The sequence below is a fragment of the Schistocerca nitens genome, chromosome 5 (assembly GCF_023898315.1).
Source record: "Schistocerca nitens isolate TAMUIC-IGC-003100 chromosome 5, iqSchNite1.1, whole genome shotgun sequence".
Lineage (NCBI taxonomy): Eukaryota > Metazoa > Arthropoda > Insecta > Orthoptera > Acrididae > Schistocerca > Schistocerca nitens.
In genome coordinates this window covers 228281494-228301799 of record NC_064618.1, presented here as the reverse complement: position 1 = coordinate 228301799, position 20306 = coordinate 228281494, and the positions used below count along the sequence as shown (strand labels likewise).

General features: G+C 42.6%; 1 protein-coding gene across 1 annotated transcript in view; it reads right to left on the bottom strand.

Annotated features, from left to right (window-relative positions):
* Positions 1-20306, bottom strand: part of LOC126260354 (uncharacterized) — a 109326-nt gene that overhangs the window by 49644 nt on the left and 39376 nt on the right. The window contains exons 3-4 of the mRNA XM_049957680.1: positions 16960-17155; positions 3133-3285 (exon numbers count right to left, since the gene is read on the bottom strand). Coding sequence (XP_049813637.1) covers positions 3133-3285; positions 16960-17155 — 349 coding nt within the window. The remainder of the gene's footprint in view (positions 1-3132; positions 3286-16959; positions 17156-20306) is intronic.

The following is a 20306-nucleotide window of genomic DNA, read 5'->3' as shown; positions in this document are numbered from 1 at the left end:
ATTTTTACCCTCCACGCTGCACTCCAATGCTAAATTTGTGATCCCTTGATGCCTCAAAACATGTCCTACCAACCGATCCCTTCTTCTAGTCAAGTTGTGCCACAAACTTCTCTTCTCCCCAATCCTATTCAATACCGCCTCATTAGTTACGTGATCTACCCATCTTATCTTCAGCATTCTTCTGTAGCACCACATTTCGAAAGCTTCTATTCTCTTCTTGTCCAAACTAGTTATCGTCCATGTTTCACTTCCATACATGGCTACACTCCATACAAATACTTTCAGAAATGACTTCCTGACACTTAAATCTATACTTGATGTTAACAAATTTCTCTTCTTGAGAAACGCTTTCCTTGCCATTGCCAGTCTACATTTTATATCCTCTCTACTTCGACCATCATTAGTTATTTTACTCCCTAAATAGCAAAACTCCTTTACTACTTTAAGTGTCTCATTTCCTAATCTAATTCCCTCAGCATCACCCGACTTAATTCGACTACATTCCATTATCCTCATTTTGCTTTTGTTAATGTTCATCTTATACCCTCCTTTCAAGACACTGTCCATTCTGTTCAACTGCTCTTCTAAGTCCTTTGCTGTCTCTGACAGAATTACAATGTCATCGGTGAACCTCGAAGATTTAATTTCTTCTCCATGGATTTTAATACCTACTCCGAACTTTTCTTTCGTTTCCTTTATTGCTTGCTCAATATACAGATTGAATAACATCGGGGATAGGCTACAACCCTGTCTCATTCCCTTCCCAACCACTGCTTCCCTTTCATACCTCTCGACTCTTATAACTGCATCTGCTTTCTGTACAAATTGTAAATAGCCTTTCGCTCCCTGTATTTTACCCTTGCCACCTTCATAATTTGAAAGAGAGTATTCTAATCAACATTTTCAAAAGCTTTCCCTATGTCTACAAATGCTAGAAACGTAGGTTTGCCTTTCCTTAATCTCTCTTCTAAGATAAGTCGTAAGGTCAGTATTGCCTCACACGTTCCAACATTTCTACGGAATCCAAACTGATCTTCCCCGAGGTCGGCTTCTGTCAGTTTTTCCATTCGTCTGTAAAGAATTAGTATTTTGCAGCTGTGACTTATTAAACTGATAGTTCGGAAATTTCACATCTGTCAACACCTGCTTTCTTTGGGATTGGAATTATTCTATTCTTCTTGAAGTCTGAGGGTATTTCGCCTGCCTCATACATCTTGCTCACTAGATGGTAGAGTTTTGTCAGGACTGGCTCTCCCAAGGCTGTCAGTAGTTCTATTGGAATAAAGCCCTATTTTTGTTTCATACGAGATGTTAACGTGTACATATGAAATTTGGTGTTCTGTCTGTGGATGCATAAACACTCAGAGTTTCAAGTTTATACTTCTCAATCTCAGCGGAGTTCTCTTTTTTATATTCTATTTTGTCTGTAATTGACACGTTGAGATTCCGTAACTATAATTATTAAAGCTATGTGTAATCTGAAAAAATAATTTTAATTGTCGTTAAAACCATTTATATGATGATTTCTCTGTATGTAATATTTTATATTTATACAAAGCTGTTGGTAGTATGGTTCAATATACGTAAGCCAAATTCCTTTTTTTTAAAAAAAAAAAAAAAAGATGTTGTGGTTTTTGTGTCACAGCGCAATGAGAGGCGCTGAGGATGAGCATCTAGCCTGTGCACACTGCAGCTTTTATGGCTTACGAAGTGTGTGAGAAAAATAATGAGACTGATTTTTTATTAACCAACTTTTTATTTTTTTTTTTCAAAGAACAATATTGTCCCCTTCAAAGTAGTTCCCTTCGGCAGCTGTACACTGACAGAGTCGTCGTTCCCAGTCTTGTTAGCAGCGCTGAAAAGCTTCAACAGGTAGCGCCTTTAACATGTCGGTCACATTCTTTGTAATGTTCTCCAGTGTCCCAAAACAAAGTCCTTTTAAGACTTTTTCAATTTCTGGAAAGAGAAAAATGTCGCAAGGACTCAGACCACGTGAACAGGGCGCTGAGGAAAAACAGGAATGCCTTTTGAGGTCAAAAATTAGGTGATGGAAGTGGCTGTGTGTTATGGTGCGTTGTCGTGACGCAGATTCCACTGTATGCAATGTCCGGACTTACCCAGTTCACCCTTTTCGGGAGCCTTTGAAGGACCTCTTTCTAAAACACAAGAATATCAGCATGTCCTGGAGGAACAAATTCTGTATGTGAGACACCCCTACTATCAAAAAAGTAAATCAGTATTGTTTCGATCTTTAATTTGTGCATTCCATCTTTTTTTGGTCGAGGAGACCTCTCAATGTGCCACTCCTCACTCTGCTGATTTGTCTCAGGATCGTACTAAAAGATCCAAGATTCATCACCTGTGAACACACGACTGAGCCATTCGTGGTAACTGGCAATAGTCTGAAGAAGATCAACGCACACATTTCTTCGTGTGTCCTTCTGCTCAGTTGTGAGGTTTTACGGCACAATTTTAGCACTAACCTTTTGCATGTGCAAAACGTCGGTCAAAATTTCATGTACGGTGAAAGTGCTAAAGTTTAGCGGGTCACCCATCATCCTTATTGGTAAATATGAGTCTGACCTCACAAGATCACGCACACATTCGACGTTTTCGTCGGCTTTTTAAGTTGAAGATCTCTCTGAGCGAGGTTCATCTCCAATGTGTTCTCGAACTTCCAAAAATGATTTGTGCAAGGGAAAAACTTGTGTTCATGACAAGTAATTTTCCCCGTGGACCTGTTTCAAGTTTTCAAAGTTCACACTCACGGATTCTCCAAATTTAACACAAAACTTGATTGCATAACGTTGCTATAAATTCCGCTGTTCCATTCTCGTAACACAAAACAAAAACACAGCCTCACTGATGGCGCTCTCATAAATAAGGTGATGACTGTACGGAGCTGAAACTCTGACTGAGTATCTGTAAGGAATGAACACACTGGTCTGTAGAGCAACACAGCGTTGCCAGATCGGTTGCAGTGTTGCCAGTCTCATTACTTTTCTCATAGACCTCGTACGCACAAACTCTCTCTCTCTCTCTCTCTCTGACAACGCAGCAAGCAGCAACCGGTCAAACGTCATCTGGATGGGGCAAGCGCATGCAGCGGCCTAGCGTGCAGAAGCGACTTACGTCGTCGGTGGCTGCTGTCAAACGGGGTCGGCAGTCCATGGCCTGCAGGTGCAGGTTAAGGACCTGCAGCTGCGCCGCGAGGTACATGACGAGCGTCGTGAAGAACACGTCCACTGTCACCACGCACGTCGCGGCCACGTACAGCGACAGTACCTGCCGAGGCACCACAGTTCACTTACTGGTTCATTCCTCTATCCTAGTCCATACTAGCCTTTCTGAAACTGTTACCCTGAACGAGATAAGCAGAGGCCTGCGCGGATGTAGATATCCATGGTTGTATCCATTTTCATACTGTTCTGTTCATTCACTTCCATAGCTGCCACAGTCGGAAATCTACTTCCCCACCTGCATGGTGTAGCAAATGGTACACTCGAGGCTTTTCGCGATAATAACCAATGCCCGCCACAAAGCTTCCATCTATATGTCACCTGTTTTATGAAAATCTATTTCTATTGCGTTGTCTTCTCACATTCCAAAAAATTTTACTTTGCTCGAATTTTATTGACTGAAAATATTCCTTCAGTGGTTGAACATGTACTAAGAGAGCAGTGATTTACTTGTCGATATTCCACATCAGGAACATAGCTGCTAAAAGAATTTACTCATCCATAAGAACTGCTAACCAGAATAGACAGCAAAAGAAATTAACTTAAGAGTAAAATGGTTCAAATGGCTCTGATCACTATGGGACTCAACTTCTGAGGTCATTAGTCCCCTAGAACTTAGAACTAGATAAACCTAACTAACCTAAGGACATCATACACATCCATGCCCGAGGCAGGATTCGAACCTGCGACCGTAGCGGTCTCACGGTTCGAGACTGCAGCGCCTAGAACCGCGCGGCTACTTCGGCCAGCTAAGAGTAAAATGCTTGTAATGTATTCGCAGTTGCGTATACCAACAAACATCAGCTGTACAAGGTAATGACGACAGTGAAAATTTGTGCCGGACTGGAATTCGAACCCGTATTTCCCGCTTTAGATGAGTGGTCGCCTTCACTGCTTTGGCTATCTGTGCACAAGTCACGGCCCAACACAAACTTTCATATGTCGTCATTCATGGTTGTATTTCCAAACGAAAATGGCATCATTCTTCTTGACAACATACTCACTGCAGTATCGTATTTATCCCCAGATACCAGGCAGCGATGTTCAATTATAATGTCCTCCCCAGTACGGAAGTTCCATATTGTGTGTGCGAGTACAGGCTGTGACGCAGGAACGACGACATATGGAAACTGTCGGTCTGGCCGTGCGTCGTTAGCGGATAATCAGAGCGGTTAAGGCTACCCCTGGCATAAAGCGGGATATCCGAGCCCCGGTCCGACACAGATCGCCACTGTCATTCGTCATTCCCTTATACAGCTGATGGTTGTTTGTATTCGCAACTGTGAATACATTTCATATTTTTCATTCTTCTTAACATTCTTCTTATCAACACAGGCACTGCAGTGTCTTATTAAGAGTAAAATTTACATAGATTGTTTATGGTAAACTACGCAAAGTCAAAATTGAAGCGTCCATCGTACGTGGAAAGGGTATGTGACAGTGTGTAATACCAGTTTTGACTTACGGCAGTGACAAGGACTCCGAATGCGAAAACCATTTAAAAACCGATGGCTGCCGGGCGATCAATGGAAGTTTAGCCATAATGTAAATGAAATAGGTCCTGCGACTGTGCCATGCCTTTAGTAAAACAGCTACACTGCGCGCCAAAATGCTCACTAGATGCACTGTAGGCCGATGGGAGAATGGCAGTCTGGTGGGCATTTTGTCGCGCAACGTAGTTGTTTTACTAACAGCATGGCAGAGTCGCAGGACCTAATTCATTCACACTGCGGCTAAAGTGGTTGCGCCCGAACAGGGATCCTATACCTCTGCTCCGCGACTTCAACTAAGCATTATCGTGCAACCTCTGTGGTGCAACCGCAAAGATTGATGTACGTACTCATGAAGTCAATTTAGGTTTATTTACCTCACGATCACATTACGTTACGTCACTATGACATAGGGCTCTCCTCACCTAGCGTGAGATGAATGCTACCCGCTACTCCCACGTAGTGATATTAGAATTGTCAACTCAAAACCAGACCGAAGCTTACTAACAGAATTACGGCCCTATGGGGTGTCAAACGAAATTTATGAATTGACTATGGATTTGTCGGTAAGGAAGATGCATCCTGAAAGAGGAAGAACTTCAATTGAGGCCGAGGGAAGTCTACTTGGAACCTTGTTGTTCATGTTATATGTTAATTAGCTGACAGGCAAACAGTTTACCCAAAGAGTGATAATAGAAATAATTTTTTTAATGTTCGTTGTCTTTACTAAACCATAATCTGTAACTCCCCACCCGTCACTTATCTGGTTTTGGTGTGTGTTCACCCCAGATAATTGACTAACAGATCAACAGAGAGTGCAAAACTGCCGCAATGTCGGATAACGCAAAGAAAGTAATAAGGCCCTGTGACTCCTGATTGAACTGCGGTGGCAGTGTTGACATTAATTGATTCAGAATTGATCCCTTTTAATTAAAAAGGGGTGCACATTGATGTTATATACAGCTTTTGAACACCAGATGCAAATGTTGAACATAAAATTAATTAATAAAGTGACTTGGGATTTCAACTACTTGATTGAAAACAGATGCAGTCGATTAGCCAAATTTATTTTTACTGCCGACCTTCAGTCATCACATTACAAGACTCTCCTACCAGGCAGTGGTAATAAATTGCGTTTGCGTGGAGTAAAGCATGATAACTTAAAATTAATTCCTATTGACTGACCCAGGCGTAATGCGAAGTGCGAGAAGAATTCTACAATACACGGCCCATGAAACCCTCATGGAAATTTTGCCGACATGATCCAACAATTTATTCAGTGGCCGGAGCGGGCGCAATATCACCGAATACAGCGTAGCGGAGCGGCGTCGTTGTGTGGACGTCGGCCGACCTCGTGGTGCTGCAAGGCTGCGCTCGTCTACTCACTCCTAGCTATCTTGCTCAGTACATAGCTGAACCAAAACTTCTATCTCCAAGCTCAATCGTTCCATGTGCTAAGTCCTAAACTGCAGAGATGCTCACTCTTTCTCAGGCAAGCTGAGTAAAGAACGCCATGTCCGCACTCTAGGCAAGCTGGGAACAGAAGACCACTATGGAGACTTCTCCCAGTCCACTCTTTGCCTCGGTTTCCCCTCCAGCAAAATCACTTACGCCAATTGCAGCGCAAGTCGCATTAATTATGCATCGCTTACCAGCGCCGACCAATGCCTGCTCTGAGAAGTGAACAAATTGCCACAAAATTTCCCTTCCTCTCAACTTCTGCTATCTAGATCCTCCCAAGCCACCCGTCAAGGTTAGTGTCTGCACAAGCACCAATTTTTCCGGAATTCTGACTCCCAGGAGAGTACTTGAAATTCCTTGGTCCTACGTTCCCATCGGAGGCCAGCACATTTCATTCTGTCGCTCTTCACCTGATTTACTTCAGACTCTGTGGACCGTGAATTCAGCGTGAAGTTGCTATAGTCACAAACACGCATATTTTGACCTCTATTGACCGCTCCACTATAGCTTTGCGTGGCTTTCTCGAATGTTTCACTGAAAACGGGACGGTGGACATTTATCATCAGGCATACAAGTTCTCTGTCTGCTTCCCGGTACACAAGCATGGGATCAACCACCCACTCACTGTCACTCATCTTAAGGCAGCTGGAGGCCGCACCCCACTACCGCTTTCTCAGAGTTTGAGCCACCCTAAGCTGCCTATTGTCGGTTCCCTTCTCCGCTCCCCCGCCGGCCATGGTCAATTCTGAATACTGCCCTAGGATAAACTAGCCTCCAGTAAATCGACGCATTTCCACAAAGTTTTCATGTCGTGTGAATTACTTTAAAACCATCACCCGACATTAATTATTCCAATACGTCCATACTATACCCTCTACAAGATGCATTGTGCCTTGTCAGTCATTTTTTTCAGCCCTACTGTTCGCTGAACGCGAGTTAGGTGATCTTTACTGACTTCATGTAAGGGGCATAGTTCTTGCCATCTTACAAATCAAACACGTTTTTGTATTTATACCTCAGAAAATTTCGAAACAACACATAGAGTAGGGTCGGAAAAGGTGTGCGAAACTTCAGCCGAGCACGAGGTGCGGGCAGTGTGAGAGCCGAGGCTCGGCCTGCCTCGGCTTTGCTCGGTACTCCCCGCAAGTACTCAGTAGCAACGCGACATTTCGTTTAGTATTGCGATGTGGCATGCTGCGGTCAGCATGACACTCTTCAGCTCAGAAGAATGGTGGTGTCAGCGCTGGTTGCCCTCCCCTGTTTGTTCGTTGTATAATGGAAATTCGTAGGTCCAGTGGCTGTTTGCACAAAAAGAATCAGCCTAGCGCTCTATTGTCACAAGTTAAAGGGAATGAAAGAAAGGAGAAATTCTCAATATATATTATGTAGTCGCATAATCGATGGATACTGCAAATTTGCTATGGAACGACATTCAAACATCATGCAGGAAGAATCTGAATACTTAATTGGAGATTAAAAGGAGAAGTATTACACATATCGACAGATGTGATTCATTGTTCTGTACATCAACAAGTACTTTTGCTAAATTTTCATGTGATAAAACAGGTAGTACGAATGGTAAATTTTCTGAAGTCGCACGTATTATTACACTGTTAGTTAAAGGATTTTCGATGGAACTGAACGAAGAGTGTGGAGACTTTACATACTACTGCAAACTACATTGGTTAACTCAAGGGCTACGCATGGATCGATTTTTCCAGTTGACTTTAGGAAGTAAGAAGGGAAGATGGAATGAACTGGATTGCGCACCTTACGTTTTATTTGGATTTGATTGCATACTGCAGACAGTAAGACTCTGCAAGGTGAGAAACAACATATTTCTATTCCAAGGTTATAGGTGCCGGATGAAGTCGCCGAAGGTCCCCGACATTTCGGCGAACAGCTGCTCCGCCATCATCAGGTTTCCATCAGTTCCACCTGATGATGGCGGAATGGTTGTTCGCCAAAATATCGTAGACCTTAGATGAATTCATCTGGCAGTACACACGAGAACTTTGGAAGCATCGTATGCGCTGGGAAAGCCTCAGATGGCATAAAACATATTTCTAATTTGATAGGTCCAAAAATGAAAAATTTTTTTCTAATTTGATAGGGATGCATTTAACAAGAAAAACGTCTTGTGGAAATTACAAAATGCTCACTGTCGTCAAAAGGAGACTCGAGTTTTGAAGAAATCATTGTGGCCTTAAAAGAATTACAAGGACAGTTTTCTAAACGTTTTCAGGACATAGTCAATCTTACGTAAGATTTCGACCTGTTTTCGAGACCGTTCGTCGTTTCAGTTGAAAGCGCCCCTGCGCATGTACAGATGGAACGGATTGATCTGTAGTGTAATTCCCGTTTAAAAGACAAGTTCATTTACTTTAAAACTGTCCAGGAGGTCTAGATTGTTTTCCTCAGGAAGAATTTGCACACTCCATACTGAGGTTGCAAACGGAATAAAATGCACTCTTAAGACAAAAAAAGCGACGCACGACGACGGAATTATCCGAATGGGACGGAAATCGATAGATGTATAGTCTAATGAGAGATTACAGTCTCAGATAAATTGGGTGATTTATTCAAGAGAAAGAGCTTCACAAATTGAGCAAGTCTACAACTCGTTGTTTCACCTCCTGCCTTATGCGACCAGTTATTCGGCTTGGCATTGACTGACAAAGTTGTACGTCCTCCAGCGAGATATCGTGCCGAATTCTGTCCAACTGCCGAGTAGATCGTCAAAATCCCGAGACGGTTGTAGGGCCCTGCCCATAATGCTCCACATCTTCTTAATTGGGGGGAGATCCGGCGATCTTGCTGGACAAGATAGTGTTTGGAAAGCACGAAGACAAGCAGCGGAATTCTCGCCGTCTGCGGACGGGCATTATCTTGCTGAAACGTAAACCCAGGATTCTTTCTTTTGGGTCTTGTTTCTTTTGCTTAATTCAACCTCTTCACCTTTCACTATTTCATCTCTCAAAGCTACCCATTCATCATTTATCGTATTTATCGTTGCCACTTTGTTCTGATAAACAATTTAAGTGAGTAAATAGTGCAAAAAGCCCTTTTGAGTGCAAAAAGGCATTTGTATACGCTGGTAGCAGTGAAAGAACGGTATCAGAAACTTATTCTTACAATTCCACAATAAAGACCAGTGATATTGTTTATTGGTTTTATTACGCGTCTTTGTCCTTTCTTTCCGTTTTTTTTAGCGCATTGATACCTTTTCGTTCGATTTATAAAATATCTGCGGAGAAACCGTACCGAAAGAAGTATGAATAAAATCTCATTATTTTGATTTAATTGTACATAGATTTTGGCCCATGGAAAAGTGTGATCATGTTGTTGTTATAATCTTCAGTCCGAAGACTGTTTTGATGAAGCTGTCCTCACTAGTCTGTCCTGTGTAAGATCTATCATGTGTATTCCCCTTCATCTCTATGTAACTATAGTTACCTACAACCATTTGGACCTGCTTGTCGTAGTCCTGTCTTGATCATCGTATTAGCATATAACTGTCTTCACATTTCTTGTAGATATTTGTCTCACATGCGTATAATCATGACACTTTATTCTACGTTTGTTTTCTTTTTTAACTTTTATATGCTCCTTTGTGAATTTTTGATACTGTTTGTGAAATTAAAGATTTAATTTTGTTTCATGTATGTTAACTACACTACCGGCCATTAAAATTGTTACACCACGAAGATGACGTGCTACAGACGCGAAATTTAACCGACAGGAAGAAGATGCTGTGATATGCAAATGATTAGCTTTTCAGAGCATTTACACAAGGTTGGCGCCAGTGGCGACACCTACAACGTGCTGACATGAGGAAAGTTTCCTACCGATTTCTCATACACAAACAACAGTTGACCGGCGTTGCCTGGTGAAACGTTGTTGTGATGCCTCGTGTAAGGAGGAGAAATGCGTACCATCACGTTTCCGACTTTGATAAATGTCGGATTGTAGCCTATCGCGATTGCGGTTTATCGTATCGCGACATTGCTGCTCGCGTTGGTCGAGATCTAATGACTGTTATCAGAATATGGAATCGGTGGGTTCAGGAGGGTAATACGGAACGCTGTGCTGGATCCCAACGGCCTCGTATCACTAGCAGTCGAGATGACAGGCATCTCATCCGCGTGGTTGTAACGGATCGTGCAGCCACGTCTCGATCCCTGAGTCAACAGATGGGGACGTTTGCAAGACAACAACCATCTGCACGAACAGTTCGACGACGTTTGCAGCAGCATGGACTATCAGCTCGGAGACCGTGGCTGCGGTTACCCTTGACGCTGCATCACAGAGAGGAGCGCCTGCGATGGTGTACTGAACGACGAACCTGGGTGCACGAATGTCAAAACGTCATTTTTTCGGATGAATCCAGGTTCTGTTTACAGCATCATGGTGGTCGCATCCGTGTTTGGCGACATCGCGGTGAACACACATTGGAAGCGTGTATTCGTCATCGTCATACTGGCGCATTACCCAACGTGATGGTATGGGGTGCCATTGGTTACACGTCTCGGTCGCCTCTTGTTCGCATTGACGGCACTCTGAACAGTGGACGTTACGTTTCATATATGTTACGACCCGTGGCTCTACCCTTCATTCGATCCCTGCGAAACCCTACATTTCAGCAGGATAATGCACGACCGCATGTTGCAGGTCCTGTACGGGCCTTTCTGTATACAGAAAATGTTCGACTGCTGCCCTGGCCAGCACATTCTCCAGATCTCTCGCCGACTGAAAACGTCTGGTCAATGGTGGCCGAGCAACTGGCTCGTCACAATACGCCAGTCACTACTCTTGATGAACTGTGGTATCGTGTTGAAGCTGTACACGCCATCCAAGCCCTGTTTGACTGAATGCCCAGGCGTATGAAGGCCGTTATTACGGTCATAGGTGGATGTTCTGGGTACTGATTTCTCAGGATCTATGCACCCAAACTGCTTGAAAATGTAATCACATGTCAGTTCTAGTATAATATATTTGTCCAATGAATACCCGTTTATCATGTGCATTTCTTCTTGGTGTAGCAATTTTAATGGCCAGTAGTGTACATAGTAAATAAGATATTGAATGTTACAGAAATCAGAAATAAATATTTTTGGCAAATATATATTTTAGCATAGAGAAGGACAGCATTAAAAACAGTAATGAAGGTTCCTAACAAATAATTCGCATGAAGAAGCAAAGAATATGAGTTTTGTGCAGGGTGCTAGGCGAGAGATCATCCTATCGTAAAAGACTTCGCTGCTTGGAGTGTTGCGAGGCACTTAAACATCTGCTGGAAGGCTACTAGAGACCTTTGTCACAGGTGTAAGTAATGATCGCCAGCCAAAGTCATATTGCTAATAGACACAGAACGCATGCATGCACACTTAATTGCCCAGCACAGGTTCCAGAGGCTGCTAGTCTCTGGGACGCAGCATACACATCACACAATAGCCGACACATTCTACAGACTGATCACTACAAGAGCCAAATCCAGGACTTTTGTATAGGGGGGCAGGGTGACCTCACAGAAATTTTGTATCTCCAAATTCTCTATAGAAGGAGGTGTTTTGTTAATCTACTCTGCCGGGAAAAATTAGTACATCCTTTTACAAGTTTCCATTTCACTCAAGATTTATTATTGAAATTCATTTCATTTATAGATCAATTGCACAAGTGGTTCTGAGGTACGCATGCTGAAATACTCACATTAATATGTGGTGTATCGTCTATGGGCCACAATGCAGGTACTGACTGACACGCAGTTGATCGTGCAGATGGCGAATATTGTCCCGGGATATGCCATTTCACACCTGTCCAACCTGTACACGTAGTTCTGCACAAGTTGTTGACTGACGAGATGCACATCCCATCATACCCCACATGTACTCGATTGGAGATAAGTCCAAAAATCTTGCTGGACAGAGAAGTTGCCGCACGTTTTGCAGAGCAATTTGAGTTTGATGGGCAGTGTGTGGGCAAACGTTATCCTGTTGGCACAACACATCAGCTTCCTGTTGCAAGAACGGCAAAAGAAAGGGTCTAACAACAGTCTGCACATACCGAGCGCTGGTTAGTGTTCCCTCCAGAAACATCAAAGGTGAACGACAATTGTAATTTATTGCACCCCAAAACATAAGGCGTGGGGTGGGGACAGTGTCTTGGACGAATGCACTTTACGAGAGCGCTCACCAGGTCTACGTCAGACACACAAACGACCATCACTTGCGTGCAGGCAGAATCTGCTTTCATCGCTGAAGACCACGGTCCGCCATTCCCACTTACAGTTGATCCTCTGACGGCACCAGTCGTGCCGTGCAATCGATGCTGTGGCGTTAGTGGAAGACAGGCTAGAGGTGTGCGTGCCCGTAGTCCCACTGTTAATAACTGGTTCACAACATTCCTGACAGATTAAAACTCTGTGCTGGGCTAAGACTCGAACTCGTGACCTTTTATGGGCAAGTGCTCTACCGACTGAGCTACCCATACGTGACTCGCAACCCACCTTCTCAATTTACTTCCGCCAGTACCTCGTGTCCTGTCTTCCATATCAGCGCACATTCCGCTGCGTAGTGAAAATTTCATTCTGGAAACATCCTTCAGGCGTGGCTAAGAAATGTCTCTGCAATATCCTTTCTTTCAGGAGTGCTATTCTTACAAGTTTCAAAGGAGAGCTTCTGTGAAGTTTGGAAGGTAGGAGACGAGGTACTGGCGGAATTAAGCTGCGGGGGGGGGGGGGGGTCGTGAGAAGTGCTTCGGTAGCCCAGTCGGCAGAGCACTTGCCTGCGAAAGGCAAAAGATCCAGAATTCGAGTCTCTGTCCAGCACATAGTTTTAATCTGCCAGGTGAGTTTCATATCAGCATACACTCCACCACACGGTGAAAGTTTCGTTCTGGTTCACAACCGTTCATGTTGACACTTATTTGTGCTGTGGTAGCTGTTCAACCTGCCAGTGCTACCCTTTCAATACGACGATCCTTGCGGGTGTCTGTACTGCGTGGACATCCAGAACTTCATCTAAGGGTGTGAGAATGTTCAAGTGATCACTGATACCAGCACTGGTGCAGAATTGACGCAGCGCGTCCAACTCGTGGGTTAGTTCTCCGAAAGGACCAGCCCACCACCGAGAAGGCCACAATTTGACCCCCTTTCAAACTCGCTCAGTTGGCTGTAGGAAGCACGAATATGTCTCTGCGGCATGGTTGCTTACTTGCTCCACACCTTTGCACCGCACCGAGCCTTCTGGCTGTGAGCATTCCCTATTGAAGGGTAGACACAGATGACGCTCTGATAACTATGCCACTATTCTATCTGCTGGTGGACGACGTTGAAACCATTACCAGTACAACAACTATCCCCCAGTTGGAACATGCCCTCGCTGGAACAAAATCGATGCCATCTTTCCAGATGTAATAACTTTCTTTCGGCAGTGTATTGCATATCAGATTACCTTCATTAGCGAGAATTTTTAAAAGTTTAGAATAATCAGGTGTAATTCTGGGGGAGGGGGGAGGGGGAGGCTGTAACCTCATAACCCCTCCCTCCCCACCCTGCATTCACCTCTGGTAGCCACTCCAGTAAAAGTCTGTACACTAATGTATCATTTGTCTCAAAGTGGTATCTAATACCAGGTAAGCAACTCAGAAATTTTCATTAACATAATGACTATAATACTGTCTCCACTTTTAATCGTAATTGTGATGGAAATATGTCAACTGTCAGACAGTAACTTTTTATAGGGTAGCTGTAATTCATTTACACATGGTCCAAAACAGATAAACATTATGAAGTTAAAAACTTTTGCAGCTAATCCTTTTACTTGTTAATTACTCAAATGGTGCGCTCAGATACAAAATTTTATAATTAATAAACATAAACATGTTTTGAAACGCCCAGAGCCAAACCATAAATTAGAATTTCCGTAGATTTCAGAAATCCTACAAGTTAGTTCACCACCTAGTGCTGAAGATATTAAGAAAAAAGTAATGCAACCAGTACCATTCCTCCCACCAAAGAAAAATCTTTGGCAGTACCGGAATCGAACCTGCGTCCCCCACATGGCTCTCAACCCAACTGACCACTCAACTACGTAACAGGACAAGGAATAATAAAAACTCTAGGAAAAATAGAAGATAGTGGGGAAACTAAGCTTATGAAATCATCTGCATCAGAAACCGTAGATGCCCTATAAATAACCTCCGAAGAAGTTTGGAAAGCAGAAAAAAATCCCAGAGGAAAAAAGAGTTGTCCGAATACACTGATGGCACCAAAGGAGTAACAAGTAATATGTTCACAGTTATAGAGATACATCACTTTCACCAACTGTTTGTAAGATATTCTAAACAACTTAACAGAATACAACCTACACTTGATCGTCAATTGGATGAATATCAAGGTGCATTTAGAAAGGGAAGATGCTGCTGAAAATAGATTTTCAATCTGAAATCGGTAATTCGTTACAGATTAATAAACTTGAAAGGCTAGTTGTAACATTTATCGGTTTTAAAAAAGTTTGATCTCTGTTGTTAAATAAACTGTGTGTAAAGTAATCTGTAGATTTTGAGTCAAAACCAAGTTGGTAAACCTAACTCGTCAGACTCTGTCAGACACAAACTCAAAAGCAAAATCTATGGGTGAGAAATCTCGGCCTAACAAAATAAATACAGATATTCGGCAAGATGGTGGTTTATGTCCACTCCTCTTCAAGTGCGTAGTGGAGAGTGGAAAACTGAAGGAATGAAAACATCGTCACCCGTGCTAGGGGGAGAGAACAAAGGTATTGCAATAAATTGCCTAACAGTTGTGGATGATTTTGCCACACTTTCTAAAGGCTTGACAAGTACAGCAGTGCGAGTCAGTCGTCTTGACGAGACAGACAACATGACAGGGTTAAAAATCTCTGCGGAGAAAACAAAATTTATTACAAATATAAAAAGTGCTCCAGAATATTTAATAATACACACTGGCCAAATAGAAAAGTTAAAAAAGGACTTATCTAAACGGTTTAAAGACAGAAGAGAGACCAGAATACCTACATGTTAAAGAATGCTTAGTCTTGTCTTCATAAATTAGAAACTGGAAGAATTATAGGGCAAATATTAGGTCCACAGAATAATTTTGGAAACTAAGAAGTAGCAGTTAAATTTATCAAAACATAGAAGTCATATCAGAAAAAATAAGGAAGAGGATAATTACTGTTTTTGGACATATTTACAGAAAGGGTGGCAACAAACTCACCAAGCAGAATTTCAGGTATATTAGGGAAAGGAAATTAACAGCCACCTGAGTTTAAGAGGTTAGGAAAGACATGAAATGGAATAACGTCCGGTAGGAGGAAGTATAAGAGAGAGATCTTTATGGAAAATATTTTACAACTGGAAGGATTCCAAAGCAGGAGAGAAGTGAAAACTGGCATGAAGTCGTCTGAAGGCATGAAAAAGAAGAATAGTGAAACAATGAGGGAATACTGGAAGAAAAGGAAGTAACAATAAAGAGTTAAAAATCGTAGGTCTGAGTGCAAGAAGAAGAAACGTGAGTAACATAAATTATGAGGGTGACTCAAATGAAAACCTTAAATATTTTTTAAATATTATTTATTGACAGGAGTGGTACAAAGCTGTATCACTTTTCAACATAATCTCCCCCACGCTCAATGCAAGCCCTCCAGCGCTTACAAAGTGCATAAATTCCGTTAGAAAAAAATTATTTTGGTAGTCCGCGCAACCACTCATGCACCTCGTGGCGTACCTCTTCATCAGAACGGAACTTCTTTCTTCCCATTTCGTCTTTGAGTGGTCCAAACATATGGAAATCACTTGGGGCAAAGTCTGGTGAGTATGGTGGATGAGGATGTGGTTGGTGGAAGTGAACCCAGGTTTCGTCCCCAGTGACGATTCTTGCAAGGAAGCCATCACCTTCTCATTCAAAGTGCCAAAAAAGTTCTTCACAAGCATCAACACGTCGTTCTCTCATTTCAGGAGTCAGCTGCCGTGGCACCCATCTTGCAGACTCTTTGTGGAAACTGGAGCACATCATGCACAATGTGGTGTACTGACTACTGACTAATCTGTAAACATGCTGCAATGTCATTCAGTATCACTCGGCGGTTTTCCTTCACTATGGCTTCAATTGCTGCAATGTCCTGTGGAGTCGCAACTCGTTGTGCCTGACCTGGACGAGGAGCATCTTCCACTGAAGTCACACCATTTGCGAACTTCCTACTCCATTCGTAGACTTGCTGCTGTGACAAACATGCATCACCGTACTGAACATTCATTCGTCGATGAATTTCAATATGCTTCACACCTTCACTATGCAAAAACCGAATAACAGTACGCTGTTCTTCCCTGGTGCAAGTCGCAAGTGGGGCGGCCATCTTTATACTGATACTGCGACGGTATGTATGCATCTGCACCATGCTGCCACCTACAGGCCATTCTGCACGCTGTTTGTGGCACGCTTACCAACTTACAGGATAACGGCGCGAAATTTCGATTTTTTATTACAAATTTAAGGTTTTCATTTGACTCACACTCGTATCTTCTCAAATTGAATGTTATAATGTATCCATCTCTACACAAGTTAATTTCCAGGCCGGACGTAACAAAAGTGTTATTATTTAACTAGCTGTTCAACTTGTGTCTAACAACAAAACTGCTGCCCCACCTCCCAAATATGGGGCGTAGTTGATTGGTAATTGCATGCAAAATGTCGAGTCTTCGACAGCAAGAGCATCGTAGACACTCGGAAAGACAATGAAAATACTCGCCTGGTGCAGGTAGGCGATTTCGTAGTACGGGCTGCGCGTCGTGTCGAAAGGATACCAGGCGTCCTGCGGCAGAGACAGCGGCCCACCCGAGCCCAGCAGGCGGTCCAGGAACGGCTTTGCGGCCCACGACAGGATGGTGAGGTGGCCCACCACCAGGAACGCCCGCCGGAACATGCCCGACCGCTTCTGGAACCGCCTGGAACGCGACATCGTGCTGCGGGTCACATGGCTGGATGCTAACAAAGTCATCTGTGGAGCGCAGTTAGTCAGGTACTGCGATCTGTTCTGCGTACCACTTCAACATGTCTACGCTGTTGTCTAAGAGTCTTCAGTGCAGGTTTACTATAGTGCGCGTCATTAGTACGGCGGCCGAGTTTAGGTTCGTTCTGCGCATCTGACGTCACAAAACACAGTCAGCCAATGAACAGAGAACGACGTTGCCAGAGCTTGACTGCGGTGCAGAACATGGACGTGTGTCTTCAGTTTTAGAAACGTTCAGTCATAAATAAAGTAATTGAACAAAAGCAATGTCTTGATAGCAGACCTTCTTTTATAGAAAGTTTTGAAAAAGCATTCTTTATACCAATTGCTTCATATTCTATTAATTAATTAACCAAACAAGCAATAAGCCTCCTAATTCAGGCGATAGCAAGGAAAGGTGTTGGTATCATTCTCACGAACCGCTTTTTCGCAATAAAGAACAGTGGTAATTGTTTATTTTCTATTGTACTTCGACGAAACGTGAATAATTCATAGTCATACCAACAGCATTTGTCGGTATTTTGCGTGATGTTTTAAAGTCCTCCAGGAATTCGTTTGAATGAGGAGCTGCATTAGCGTAACGCTTAAGGTGTTCAGTTGCTACATGAAAAGTTTTGAGTTCAAACCTTGTTCGGTGCTTAATATAACAATATCGAAGTGTCTTACTTCATGAATTTTATTCGTTTGAATGTAATTTTTTGAAATTTCTAGTGCTTTGTCTCTTCATTTTAATCATAATAAGTTTTCGGTTTTTCTAATTTTGTCCTCTAATATTTCTTTTCACAGCAATTAAAAACAATGAAAAAGCAAACATACAATATTCATGTTATATGTTTTGTTTGTATATCTTCTCTTCCACAGTATATTAAAAGTATTATCTAGAGCAGGATTTCGGCTCGTACGTTGCCGAGCTACTTGATTGTCTGAAGCAATTCTTTGCTTTGCTGCTTTGGCAATATCATCATATTCAATGTTTTCGTCAACTGATCTATGTTTTGGCAAGTATTTGCTGCGCCTCACTGACAATATATTTTAGTTTCTATGTTTTATTACGTCCACAATTCAGTTTTGTGTACTTCGCCGATTTTGTTTTAATCAGAACTTTTCAGAAAAAAGCGAAATGACTCTGGTATAAATAAAACCTTTTATTACAGTCGCGAAAGACGGAATATTTCTCAATATTACATACGACACCTATCTGGTACTTAAATTAAATGAGATATTGTTATACAGTAAATTTTAAATGAAATTTAGGTATCTTGTCCACATTTCATTCTCAACATTGAGGCAACTAAAATCGACCATACAAAAAGTATACGCTATGGACTTCTACCTCTGCAAACTCTTCAAAATTTCGTGCAATGGTTTACTACATTTAATGCTGCCCAATAACTGCGTTGAACATCGAAACAAAATTAAGTCATTTATGGGGGGAAGGTATCAGTCAAGAAGATGTGTAAAAATCAAATTTTTGGGCCAAATAGTTTTTGTGAAATCGAATGATAAGTTTGTCAAAGCAGTCGGAACACCATGTGTGAGCACAGGCGAGCAGTGCAGTGACAAAATCGCGCACAGCGCGGACTGCAGGGAGCACGTCTCTGTAGCAGCGAAAGGGTTAATGCGGCCATGGAGGCTTTACTTCATAAACTGCGCGCTCCCCCCAAACGTTAAGTTTGCGAACTATACTATACTATGGCGCTGCTTCTCTTGGCGCGTGCGTCGTTTGCAACTGGCAACGCAGCAATCTCCCGCGTCTGGGCGGGCATGCCCGAGCCGCCAAGATAAAAGAATTCAACTATAACTGTAGTAGCGATGCCCAAATATGCGATCGATGAGGAGCTACTGAAACGAGCTACTGAAACCCGTATATTCGTTTTCGGATTAATTTTCTCTGTCAGTCAACTGGTTCCAATTGAGGAGCATCTCTAGGCAAGATATCATTAGTACAATAGTAAAATTTGCCTTAGCCAAATAAAGTTCATGATAAGTTTACACGTCACATGACGCAATTCCAGAACAGACTCATCTTCAGAAAAAAAAGGGTTAATACTTTAATGGCCTAAAAGAACAGCAAAACAGTCGGCGTAAACAGTCTCTATCTTACCTTTCATCAAGTCCTCCTAATCTCCTGCTGGCAACGCTGAACCCACGCACTAGTTTCTTCCGGCGTTCAAATGGTTCAAAATGGTTCAAATGGCTCTGAGCACTATGGGACTCAACTGCTGAGGTCATTAGTCCCCTAGAACTTAGAACTAGTTAAACCTAACTAACCTAAGGACATCACAAACATCCATGCCCGAGGCAGGATTCGAACCTGCGACCGTAGCGGTCTTGCGGTTCCAGACTGCAGCGCCTTTAACCGCACGGCCACTTCGGCCGGCCTTCCGGCGTATTTTCTTCTTTCATCTGCTGACACAACGAGTGTGTGCGGCGTGATTCCTGGGAAATGTTATGTTGGCACCAGTCACCTGTTCACTGGGCGGATTGCTGTTATTGTGACAGCGGTATAAAAATATGAATCCCATATACATGTTCGTTTAACTCGATCGATGGCTTATGGGATATCAATTACCATCTGTTGGTGGCGACTGAACTACACGTTTATACGCCTGTCACCTTTATTTGTTCCTGGACTGCATTTCTGCTTGTTATACTGTCCCAGGCCGTGAAGGAGTTTATTATTCCCTCCTCTCAAAAAAAAAAAAAAAAGTACGACGTATAATTTCAAAATAAAACTGAACAACTGCGATGTGTCATCGATAGCCAACCATCTTCATGACACTAGCCATTCACTAAGCGAAATGGATCAAAATCTTGACGTTACACTGCAAAAAGGGAAGAAACTGAACTTACTTTATGAACTGGAAATATTTCTGCATAATAGTAAGGGAGAGAATATTTAAAATGGCCAAGCCATAACTGGCTCGAATATTTTCTGCAGAAGCTATGCTAGGATGTGTACAATAAACTCCCTCTCGACTCTGGAGGATATAACAAGCACAGTCCACGAAGAGATAAAAGTGAAAGTTTGTGAGCTTTTTGCGCGTGCAGTGACTCCGATTTGCATTATGCTACGACGTTCTTAC